A 13,090-nucleotide genomic window follows, 5' to 3' on the forward strand; every position below is an offset into this window, starting at 1 on the left:
ACAACTTATTGTAGTAGATTTCTACATAATAAAGAGGTATAAACATGACCTCCTTTTCTAGTTATTTAATATAAAATGCTTAACTACTAGTAACATATTAAGTGATAGCAGTGGCGTGGCGTGGGATGTTTAAAAGTGTTACCGGTTATCAGTAAGACATTTAAAGAAGAAGGAGCCGTAAGACTTGGGTGCCTTCCCACCTCATACCTCCCCCCATGTCTTGCAAAGTAGTTCCTATAATATTATTCTGGTACGACTGCAATTCAATACTAGATTTTGGTAAAGTTATTATTCAGGAAAAAAATGTTGGCATAAGCACTGAAGTGAAATCGCAAACATTGGTTGTTGACACAATAAACATGAGACTAATAAAAAAATACGTAATTTGATACTTACTGAAACATCGAAGTAATTAACATCGCTTGTTAATTAACTGACAATGCCCGAAAACAACAAGGACGAAAGACACCACACACAAAACTCCCACCAACCTTGTTTACTTTTGTAACATGTGAAGCACCCTCCTTGCCCCCTCCCCTCTCAGCATCGGCGCTTTCCCAATAGCCAATATTTCCTTCGGCACCTTACACTGCAAGAAGTCCAGTTCTACTACTGTTGCCATCCAAGTTCTTTTGAAACCAGATTTGCCCAAATTGTGAACTTTTCATTTCAAATAAGATGTATGTAGAGTAGATTCAGTCTTCATCTGTCTCCTAACTACTCCCACTCCCATGTTTCGCTAATTCCACAGAAATCTCATTTCTGACAGCACTTCTATTTCGTATATTTTACGTTCCTTGCTACCTTTAAGGCTTTCGCTTTATCGGATAATCGTAATCATGACTATGAGGATGCATGGTGAATTATTGAAATAAAATTATTATTATTTTTGTGTATGCAATTATTAATTTTTATAATTATGTAAGTAAAAGAATAACAAGAAACATTGAAATAACCATTGCTTGCTGAGGATTCAAACCTGTGACACGTCAGAGCATGCTAAATTAACAATCGGGAAATTATGCTTCTAAGTAATGTTTTCACACAAAAACAGTGATGCTACCTCAAAAGCATTGCTTCAATCCAAAATTATCACATTCCTGCGACACCGTATGTCAATCTCAATCGCCCCTGTCAACAATTATCACAAATTCCTGTAACCAAAATAATATTATATGTGTGAAATATAGAATTTTTAGGTTGACATGTTTAGAAGGACAGCGGACCCCTTGACCATCCCCATCCCTCTACTCTCCTTCTCGCCCATGATGTCGAAAAAGGACAAAGAGGACTTTCGTAATCGCTGATATTTAGTGTAAATACAAAATATAACTTGGTAGTTTGCTTTTCCTCAGTGTGAGTGGACCTCAGAGTAAGATAGACTTGATTAGGCAACTTAGCTCTCTTCTGTCAATTGAATATGGCAAGACTGGTCTGTATCCGATAAGGATCACCAGCAACTGTGGCGGCTAGACATGGCAATAACCTGCTTCCTCCTCCTGCCGTAACAGTCTTTGCCGGGATGCGAAGTCTTCCTTGCGTGGGCTCAGGGTCCTTTCCTCATGTTGCCTCAGGAGGGTACCGGAACAGTTATCTCTTCGCTTTTGCTGGTGTCAGAAAAAATGTCAGTCTGCAATATTTACTTTACGAGAATATTACCAGTTTATGTATGTAATAATATTTTAAGACAGGTTTTTCAATTCTTCATATTTTGTTGTTACCTGCGGTAACAGCGGTTACTATCTGAGTGATAGTATATCAAAGTGAACAAATTTAGAAGTTATTTGTAGTCACTTTCTTTGTTCAAAAAACCTACTTTTTCTACACTCGTAAAAAACATTGATTTTTCCAGAAGAAGAGTACATTTCCCTGACATTTCTAGAAAAAATAAATTCCCTGACTTTTCCAGGTTTTCAGACTAGTAGACACCCTGACTAAACACCTACATATGACAAGTTACCACACAAAATCCTGACTTCTCTGCACAGTAGTTCACAAGGCATTGGGGATAAATGAGAACATAAGGCATTGACTAAATAACAAAACACACTCTCCTAACACTCAGTCATCAATAATCTCTGTTTCCACACACAGTTCAATAAAAGCATGATAACAAAAGGGACCCAAGTAAATGTACGGAAACAACAATATTCACAAGTTCATTTGTAATATCAGACGGAAGGTCTCAAAGTGAAAAACTCAAACCAGCACTCCATACAAAAATGTTTCGTATTTGAGGAAACAATGCATTGAGCAACAATGACCACCATGATGAAATTGACAATTTTGAAGTTTATTAACAGTGCTAACTACCATGGTAGAAAGTATTAATGCCTTGATTTCACGGGTCAAAAAAATGTACGCCTATCTAAAAGTTGTTTTTTTGTTTATTTCCACCATACAAAATACAACACATTACAAGTATTTGGAATGGATTTTAGAAATAACATTAATTACATTGTAGTCCATTTTGTGTTAACGTTATTCCAAGCGTAGGTGACTGTTATGACATTTCATGTGTTTCTTAAGACTGTTTAAAATGTAAAAACTTTCATCACAATTTGAACATTTATAAGGTTTCAATTCATGACTACTTCTTAAGTGTATGGAAAGTTTACTAACAGTAAAAAATGACATACTGCATATTTCACATACATGAGGTTTCTGTCCAGAGTGCTTCTTCAAATGTAAAATAAGGCTATATCTGTAGGCATATGCTTTGCCACATATTTCACAAATGTACGTCTTCTCTTTAGCATGAACTCTTTCAACATGCAGTTTTAAAGTTATTTTGGATATAAAATCTTTCTTACACATGGTGCAAATATGCTTTTTGACTTTCTCAACGTCAGTTGTCTGGTGCACTTCATGACAAACCCTTGTGTGTCTGGTAAGCTCAACCAAAACTTCAAAAGATTTCTTGCATATTTCACATGTATGTAGCCTCTGAACAGAATGGCTCTTTATGTGACTGGCAAGGTTATATTTGAAAGCAAATACTTTGCCACATGTCTCACATTCATAATATTTTTCATTATTATGAATATTCATGTGTGTAGTCAGTTGCCACCTATGTGTATATCTTTTATTACAAAAAATGCAGTAATGAGGTTTTAACTTGAGGTGTTTTTTCTGGTGACTTTTGAAAGTAGAATAAAAAGAATAGCTGTTACCACAAACTAAGCATTTATACGGTTTTACACCTTGGTGAATATACATATGATGTTTAAGTATATTTCGAGTTGCAAAGGATTTATTACAAAGTGTGCATGTATGTGGTTTAATTCCATAGTGTGCTTGCATGTGTGTTACATAGAATTGTTTGTGGTTATAACTTCTGCTACAAATTGAACACCAAAATACTTTTTTCCCATGCTTTTCAATCCTTATGGGTTCATCAAAATTTGGTAATAATGCACTATTTGATTTGGAGCATACATGTGACATTTTTGTACTAGGTTCTGAGATCTGATCATGGCTGGATCCTTGAGTAGAAACTTCTGATTGGTTGTTTGATGAATCCTTTTCACACAACTGCTTAGAAGCCTGTTCTATGTCACAAAGAACAGAACATAAGTTACCTTCTGTGTCACAGTGTTCATGATTTATGATATCTGCTGAAGAGTCACTAAGCTGCTTCTCGGCACACAACACTGCCAGAGGTTCTTCAGATTTCCAGATTTCATATACCCTGGAATATGACAAAGATTTGAATTAAAACTAATTATGAAATATGTAGCTTCTATAACATTAAAAACATTATAGGATATTCATATGGAGTATGTATGGTGGTGTATATGAGACATTCCATTGTTGCAGGTGGGGCACACAGACTACATTTTTGATATGAACGTAACTATTCAACAGATAGTTAAGCAACATTTCTGTGCAATGAAATATGAAACTAAACACTGTTGATTAAACATAACTACCCTTAAAATACTATCCCAGATTTGTGGCTATAAGTGGAATATTTTTGTGTCATGGGTGGGACAGATGAAACACTGCTTCTTCATTTTATAAGAAATTTATCTTAATTTCTGTGAATTGTCAAATTATGAAAAATAAATTATTTAAGACAAAGAGAGAACATAATTGACCTTTGAATATTCTAGTAGAGTTGAGGGGGGAAATATCACAGTTAGAGGAGAAATCAATTGTTTCTTGGTGTCATGGGTGAGACACAATAGAAAACTAAGGTAAATCAAACAATTAAAATAAATGAACAATATGTAAAATTCATACTACCTTCTAACTTTATTATGGACAATACTTGAATTCTTATGCAAATGTAAATTTTTCATTGCTCACTCACAAGATAGAATAAAGATACAGCACTGAATTTAATTTAAAAAATTGGGGTTCAAGGTCACTTTCACATGGAATTCCCAATATATAATTTTAGAGTTTTCTTCATCTAAAAATACAAGAATGTTAAAAGAAATGAGAAACAAAGTGTACATAATTTTTTAAAAAAAATAAGGATACAAGGAACATTTACTAGTTAAAAATAATAATTTGATATTTTGCAATCTGGCTATATTCAAACTTTACAAGAGTGCAGTGTTGTCAGATGTAGAATGGCGATAGTTTACAAGCACTGTATATGATGGGGGGGGGGGGGAGGTGGTGTAGTTGATGAAGAACAGATATCTAAGAAAAGTGGAATCTGAGCTTGTGTGGAGGAGGAATAATAGTTTCTTGCCTCCACAAATGTGAAATAATGAGGATGTATATAAAATTGGAGAATAACAGATTCCTTGAGTTGGGGTGAAGAGTTTTAGGGTTGTCATGAATTCATGCGGTGGAGAGAGAGGTGATGAAATTTAGGCAGATCTTACCCCCTGCTCTGCATCTATGAGAAGGATATGAGGGTTTTACTTAGGCTCACCTGGGCCTTTGACTGACACCAGCAATGCTATTTTCAAAATTTCCTCTCCTTTAGAAGAACTGCTATGATGTTCCAAAATATGAAAAATTTCATCTTTTCAGAATTTCTTCTAGAACATTCAAGTGATTCTTGGTGTGGATTGTTTCAGTTTATTCTAGATATTTGCAATAGTTTCATGGTTAGTAAGCCTATTCAACTATTCTGATAACTATGATTCAAGGGTTGCTATTTATGTATCCGGAATAACAAACAAAAAAAAAATGTGTATCATTGAAAATGGTTTTATTGTTTTTCAAAATATTCTCCATGATGATCGATGCACTTTTGCATACGTTTGAACCAATTCTCATAGCACTTTGTCCATTCCAATTGAGGTATCTCAAAAACATGCATTTTGAACGCATTAATCACTTCTTCTGGCATCGAAAATCGTTGACCACGTAGCTTATTCTTCACGTACGGGAACAAATAGAAATCATTTGGTGCTAAATCAGGGCTATATGGCTGATGACCCATCAATTCAATGTTTTCACCGGTCAAATACTGAGTTGTTTGGACCGATGTGTGACAACTCGCGTTGTCATGGTGAAGAATGATCCTGTGTCGCTGGTTGTTTTTTCTGATTTCCCCAATGACTTCTGGCAAACAAATGGTTGTGTACCATTCAGAATTGATGGTTCTACGATTCTCTAGTGGCACTGTAGCCACATGTCCATTTTCCCCAAAAAAACACAGGCGACCACATGCTTCGAAGTGCTTCTTGCACGAACAACTTTTGTTGGGTTGGGCTCATCTTGGAACATCCACACCATCGACTGCTGTTTGCTTTCGGGCTCATAAACATAGATCCAAGATTCGTCACCTGTGTAGATGTTATACACGGCTTTTGAAGCACCACGATTGTATTTTGTGAGTATTTGTTTGCACCAATCGACACAAGCCTTATTTTGAGCGATTGTCAAATTATGCGGGATCAAACGCAAACAAATCAAACACTAAGTTGCTGACCAAGGCAGTTTATTATGATAAAAAACACTTAACAGGTAACGTTTCAACCCTGTATCAGGGTCTTCCTCAGACGAAACAAGTCTTAATTATATTACAAATCTTCTTCACGGCTAAATGTTCATGCAATCACTTACGTATGCTAGTCATACTAATGCCCAGGGATGCCTCAATCTCACGATATGTCACATGACGATCTTGCATTATCAGTTCTCGCACAGCATCAATGTTTTCTGGCACAACAACCGATTTTGGACGGCCTTCTTTAGATTCGTCCGTGACCGAACGATGGCCATGATTGAATTCACTAAACCAGTGATATACAGTGCTTTTAGATGGTGCTTTATCGCCAAAAGTTGAAGTAAGTTGATCGATGCACTGTTGTTGAGATAATCCACGTTGAAAGTCATAGAAAATCATTGCTCGAAAATGTTCTCGAGTTAATTCCATTGTTGGCCTCCAATGAAATTTTCAAGTCCCTGTATCAAACAAAAAAAGTATCCATAAGCACAATGTTCTGGGTACATTTACTATAGAAATGTCCAACTTTACGATGGATATATTAGATGTTACCTAGCAACATTAGTGTTGCCAGTTCCGGATACATAAATAGCAACCTATGTATTCTGCTGGTTCAGTGGCCAATGACTTTAAGTGATCAACTCTTGATCTCGCCACCAAACTTCTCAATTTCGAGGTAATCTTTGTGAATTTCACTTCATCAATTTCATTGTGAATGGATGAAAGTGCTGTAAAATAACACAATAGGAACTATGGCATTCCATATGTTTCCAAGAATTGATTGAAAGAAAGTAAACTTTCATTAGAATTTGAACATTTGTAATATTTTGTGTACTTTATGACTACTCTTTAGATGTCAACAAAGCTGACCCACAAGAGTAAATTATATATTGCATATTTTACATACATGTAGTCTCCGAACCGAATGAAACACAAAACTTTTATTACATGTGGTGCAGGTCTATTGTCTGGTAGTGCGAAACTTTTTTCACACATTGAATGCTTGTAAGATTTAACATCTAGCTGCCTACATACATATGACATCTAAAAGAATACTTCTGTGCCAAGGATTTATTGCAACATGTGCAAAGTAGAGTACTACAAGGGACCACTTTCACTTGATCATACTCGTTCAAGTCTTTCTCTCTCTCTTTTTTTTTTTCTCACACTGTGTTTGCGATATCTAGCCAAAATTGCCGAGTTCAGGTACTATTATATATGTTCCAAACTGTTGTTGAATACTTATTCACTGTTGTAGTCCATTCTGTTCTTATGATTTAACAACTTTGCAATGCCTTGTGGGTTTAAATTGTCGTGAGGGTCACCATGGCTGTCTAGATTGCAAACCTATGTTTTCTAGCGAAACTATAAAAAATCCAAATAACTGCAGAACGAGGTTCAGATATTAATGTAGATAAGGATATCGGAAATGGAACCTGTGCATGTTGTAAGTTTTTATATAAAGAGTCTCAGTGTTGTTGTCTTAAGGGACATTTAAAAAATACAAGATGGTTGAGTGTTTGATTAGCTTCTCCACATTGACAGGAAGTTGATGGCACAATCTTTAAACAAGTCAAAAGTTGATTTATTAATACATGGCCTGTATGCATGCTTAATATAAAAATAACCACTGCCCGAGGTAGATTCATGTTTTGATACCAAGGTCTATGATTTCTGACTTGAGCATGCCACTTATAGGATGTGGTATTTTGTAGCTCTATTTTGCACCACTCCTCCCACTGTTTTTGTAACTTATATTTTACTCTGGGTAAGGTAATCGAAGAGGTGTCACATAGTCCTCGGTTCTCGCTTTCTCTGCATTTGCATCTACTATGTCATGGTATTTATTTTGATTACTATGCACACGAATATAAGTGAAAACCACTTTCTGTCCTTTTTGTCGAAGAAGCTGCATTGTGCAGAAAATCAAGTATTCATATGTTGTTAACTTGTAAGTGGCACTACCTGTTCTTGACAAAGCCTGCAAGATGCTCAATGCATCAGTGAGGATTAGGGAGTGGGTAATTCTTAGTTCTAAAACGTAGAGGAGTGCTTGACATATAGCATACCACTCAGTCGAAAATATTCACATATCTTGTGGTAATGTAAATTTTTGAATTTCATTGTACGATGGAACATAAAATGCACAACAAACTCCATCATTGGATTTTGAACCGTCAGTGTATTTAAAAGTCAACTTAGGCCACAATTCTTTATAATTCTCATGTCTGCCATGGTGATTGTAGTGTATCTCTACATGTGATTCAATAGGGATTGTCAGATGAGATATGAGTGGTTCTATATGCGTGAAGGTGAGATGATAGGCTTCGGGATCAATTAAATAACACTCGAGTGTAGCATGCTTGAGTGTATAGAATCAAATATAATTTCGATGTGACAATAATCATAGAAACACATGTGTAAAAATCGGCCGTAGGAGTTTCAGCCAATAATCATTTATTCATTTTCATATATTGCTACGTATTGGTAATATACTTTCTTCACAAATGTATGCTTACTCTTTAGCATGAATGCCTTTCACATGCGTTTCTAAAATGTTTTTGGACCTAAATGCTTTCGTACAGATGTTGCAGATATATTTCTTGTCTTTCTCCACGTAAGTTGTCTGCTGGATCTCATGACAAATTCTTGTGTGCCTGTTAAGCTGAAGCAAAAGTTCAAAAGATTTCTTGCATATTTTACATGTATGTGGTCTCTGAACACAACAGCTCTTTATATGGCTGACAAGACTTCTTTGGAAAGCAAATGCTCTGCCACATGTCTCACATTCATAAGATTTTTCATTACTACGAATATTCATATGCATTTTCAGTTGCCACCTGTGTGTATATCTTTTATTACAAGAAGTGCAACAATGAGGTTTTATCTCGAGATGTTCTTTCTGGTGTCTTTTCATACTAGAATAAAAAGAATAGCTTCTATCACAAACTGTACACTTAAAGGTTTTTGCACCTTGGTGACTACATATATGATGTTTAAGAGAATCTTTACTTACAAAATGTGCATATAAATAGTTTGATTCCATAGTGTGCATGCGTGTGTTTTGTAGTGTGTTTGTGGGTGTAACTTTTCTTACAAATTAAACACCAAAATACTTTCTTTCCATGCTTTTGAATCTTTATGGGTTGATAAAAATTTGGTAATAATGCACTATTTGATTGAAGCATACATGTGATGTTTTTGTAATAGGTTCCGAGATCTGATCATGGCTGGATCCTTGAGTAGATTTGTAGTTGATGAATAAGAAATATCCAGGAAAAGTGGAATCGGAGTTTTGTGTGGAGGTTCAGTAATGGTTTCTTGCCTCCGCAAATGCGAAATAAAGAAGCCACATTATAAATAAGAAAATACAAACTACAGCATTTCATGTGTTCCAAGGCAACAATGAGGGACCAAAATGCATTTTTCTTTCTTTCTTCCTGTTTTCGGCCCTTAATGTCTTGGTTAAGCAACAGTACCTGAAAGATCTGTTTACTGGGTATCGAAGCTCACTATTAGGACAAGCTATCTGATATAGGACATTACTGGGATATTGATGCTGTTAGCACCCTTTAAATACTCAAAAATTGCAAAATGTGCAACTTTAGAATTAGGCTTATCTTAAAAGAACATCACACAAAAATAAACTAAGTATGTCATCTTGTAGGTGAATATATGTACTAACATATGGAAATGAAAAAAATATTTGGGCCTCATCCCATTTTTTTTAAAAAAAAATGATTGGATTGAGTTGGTGTTTTAAGTCCAATTCATGCACAGTAAGGGTAATCGGGACTGGACCTACAGTTTAAAGTGGAATCCGAACCACTATGTGCCTCCACCTAGGGTGACCAGACGTCCTCTTTTATCCAGAGATGTCATCCTTTTTAGGTATCTGTCCGGCATCCGGGCAGATTTTTTAAAAATCGGTAAATGTCCTCCTTTTTTTGGATAGAGTATTGCATCGACCATAGCAAATGTGCTGAATACAGAATGCTTCATTTGGTGCACGTTAATTTGAGCAATTCTCACCTAGCATCTGGGAGATCAATACGATCACTTTCCCGACTGAGTCATTAGTAGTATTAGTGTATTTAAGGCACTAAAAACATCTGAAATAGGCAGTCAAATAGGCCAAAATGATGAAAATAGGCACTTAAAAGCACCATAAAATAAGGAAAGGCACTAAAATAGGCACTTAAAAGGCACCCTAAAATTAGAAAAAGTCATTAAAATAAGCAATGGATGTGAACTTATTTAAATTTTCTTCTTACAACACACAGTTATACTGTATTAGCACTTCAGTTTATAACACATGTAGTCTGCGAAGTTTCTTTTCGGTTGATTGATTTGGTTTATTTTACTTCGCTTTTTTGCTACTTTTGGCTAATCGCATCTGTTAGCAAAATGTTGTAAGATTTTTGTATATTGATTAAATTATGAGTAATGGCAAATGTAGCCATTTTTTGCAGTGTCCTCCTTTTTCGCCATGTTCTGTCCTCTTTTTTTAATGTATGTCTCTGGTCACCCTACGTCCACCGGGTATCAAACCCGGGACCCCTTGAATACAAGGCGAGGATGCTACCACTGCACCATCGGGGAGGCCCAGAAAAAAAATGAAAATGTTAAGAAATGTCAATGTAAATTATCACACTTCTTCCCCTATCACAAAGTGGAACAGCCCTTTCTCCACCCTTTCTTTGTTCCAAATGAAACAGTCCATGTCTTGACAAGTTGTGCGATAGTTTTCATTTTTTATTCTTTCATGGATTGCATAGTGGTAACGTCGCCTCCTCGTAATCAAGGGATCCCGAGTTTAATGCAAGGTTGAGGTACAAGTTGTTCGGATCCCAATTTAAGCTGCAAGTCCCCAGTCCCAATTAGCCTTCCTGTGCATAAAGTAGGTTTAAAAACAAAGCTCTACCAAGCTCTATATACAGTGGTGTATGAAGGACTTCCGATGGGGAGACATATACATTCTTTTAGTAGCCAGCTGTCTCTTTGCCATCTTTTCCTGCATTTAACATTCTATTTACTAGACCACATGGGGGATATTATCCCCAGCAAGCCCCCTCTCCCCCTTTAGGCAAACCGCTGTCTATATTGCGATAAGTGTATGCTTGTAAATGATTCTGATTTTTTTTGTAGCAAATAAAACATAACTTTCTTGTAATAGTCTGTACATGTAGCACTGTGCTTTGTGTGCAAAATTCCCACAATAAACCAATTTAAATTCAGGTAGGCCTAAGAGCAGACCTCCATGGTGCAGTGTTTACCACAGAAAGTCACACTGCCAAGGGTCAAGTGTTCGAATCCCAGTCCGAGGATGATTGTTCCTTGTGGGTGTCACTTCATCAATTTCATATCATCATCGCCCATCCTCATCGTCATGGTCAGCCAAAAGTGGCAGAAAAGCGATATAAAATAACATAATATCAAGCAATTAATTTCAAGTAGGCACAGGAAAAGCAGGCTTAGGATATTTCCATCATCTTGAATATTGTTACCGAAAATAACCAACATGCTTTTTTTTTTTTTCAACATTATGGCAATTGTTTTAAAGAAATTTTAAAATATCAGACACAAATTTATATTTTCGAGTGCTTCAGCTTGTAGGCATAATGGGGTACTCCAGATGTGGTTGATTATCTTTGAATTGTGGTGGTGACTAGCCTTCATAAAGTGATCAGTTCTCCCGACTGACAGAACTTGATGATGAAAGGTACAAGTATTCCACAAAAGGTGAAGCCATTAAGTCCATACTTACGGGAAATGAAAATCTTGAAATGTAATATTTTCCTTCCACTTGGCCAAATGTTTTGCGCAAAAGTAAATCATATGGCCATCCTGAACACGAATAATCAGGAAAGAAAAAGGTAAGTTGACTACAGCCATTAACCACGGGGAATGTTCCATTAAGCCTTTCAAAAGTACTTCATGCACCACTGTATACAGAGCTTTGTTTTTAAGCCTACTTTATGCACAGAAAGACTAATCAGGACTCGGGTCTTGCAGCTTAAAGTGGGATCTGAACAACTTGTACCTCAACATTGCATCAAACCCAGGACCCCTTGATTACAATAAGGCGACTTTACCACTATGCTATCCATGAAAGAAAGTTAAACACTTTGTGATAGGGGAAGAAGTGATTTTTTTCTCAAAAATGGCATGGCCTCAATGTTTTCTTCATTTCCATGTGTTAGTACATATATTCACCTACAGGATGGTATACTTAGTTTATCTCTTGCTTGATGCAGTTTTGAGATAAGCCTAATTCAAAAGTTTCACAATTTCACAATTTTTGAGTATTTAAAGGGTTATATCTCCTAACAGCATCAATATCCAAGTAATGTGCTAGATTAGGTAGTTTGTCCTAATTGTGAGCTTCAATACCCAGTAAAAAAAACTTTGCGGTACTGTTGTTTAACCAAGATATTAAGGGCCGAAAACATGAAAGAAAAAAACCCTGCATTTTAGACCATCTTTGTTGCCGCTTAACAATGGAAAGCAACAATGCTCCATAAAAAATATTGAATGTATATAAGCCAACAGTCTTATTAACGTTATATCAAAATACAAGTTTGGGGTGTTGTCGCTTTCCAAAGATACAGCACTCCAAACTTACTCATGTCTCAATTTTCATGAAAAATGGACGGTCTGACCTTGAACTTTGACATATTCTACAGGAGAGAGAAATTTTTTTCAGGGTCTCAAAAATACATTATTTTAATTTCTCATGTACTACTTCAACATATAAAAAAAATCAAGACAAACAAAAAATATGACTAAACAAATAACTCATTATTTTTCGAATTTCAAAATACAGTAATGCATGTTCATGCTTATTTTAATATGTTTTCTCACATGCATTTGCTCTAACTTTGATTACATGTGGTGCATTGATGGACGTTTTGCTGCAAGGTCTATTCTCTGATGGTGGGAAACTTATATCACACACTGAACACTTGCAAGGTTTTACATTTAGATGTCCACATATACATGACATCTAAAAGAATACTTATGTGCAAAAGATTTATTGTAATATGTGGAGATTAGAGTACTGCATGGGACCGCTCTATCTCGCTTTGTATTGAGTCGCCCACTCATATATCGCTTTGTATTGGTAAGATAGATTACACTACATTTAAACATAGATATGCATCTTTTACTTTA

General features: G+C 35.8%; 1 protein-coding gene across 1 annotated transcript in view; it reads right to left on the bottom strand.

Moving 5' to 3' along the window:
* Positions 1–2,391: 2,391 nt before the first annotated feature.
* LOC145989729 (uncharacterized) overlaps positions 2,392–13,090 on the bottom strand; it is a 102,539-nt gene continuing 91,840 nt past the window's right edge. Inside the window, exon 4 of the mRNA XM_083124998.1 lies at positions 2,392–3,691. Coding sequence (XP_082981124.1) covers positions 2,482–3,691 — 1,210 coding nt within the window. The 3' untranslated portion in view covers positions 2,392–2,481. The remainder of the gene's footprint in view (positions 3,692–13,090) is intronic.

Source organism: Lepisma saccharinum, chromosome 7, assembly GCF_977018435.1.
Source record: "Lepisma saccharinum chromosome 7, izLepSacc3.1, whole genome shotgun sequence".
Classification (NCBI taxonomy): Eukaryota; Metazoa; Arthropoda; class Insecta; order Zygentoma; family Lepismatidae; genus Lepisma; species Lepisma saccharinum.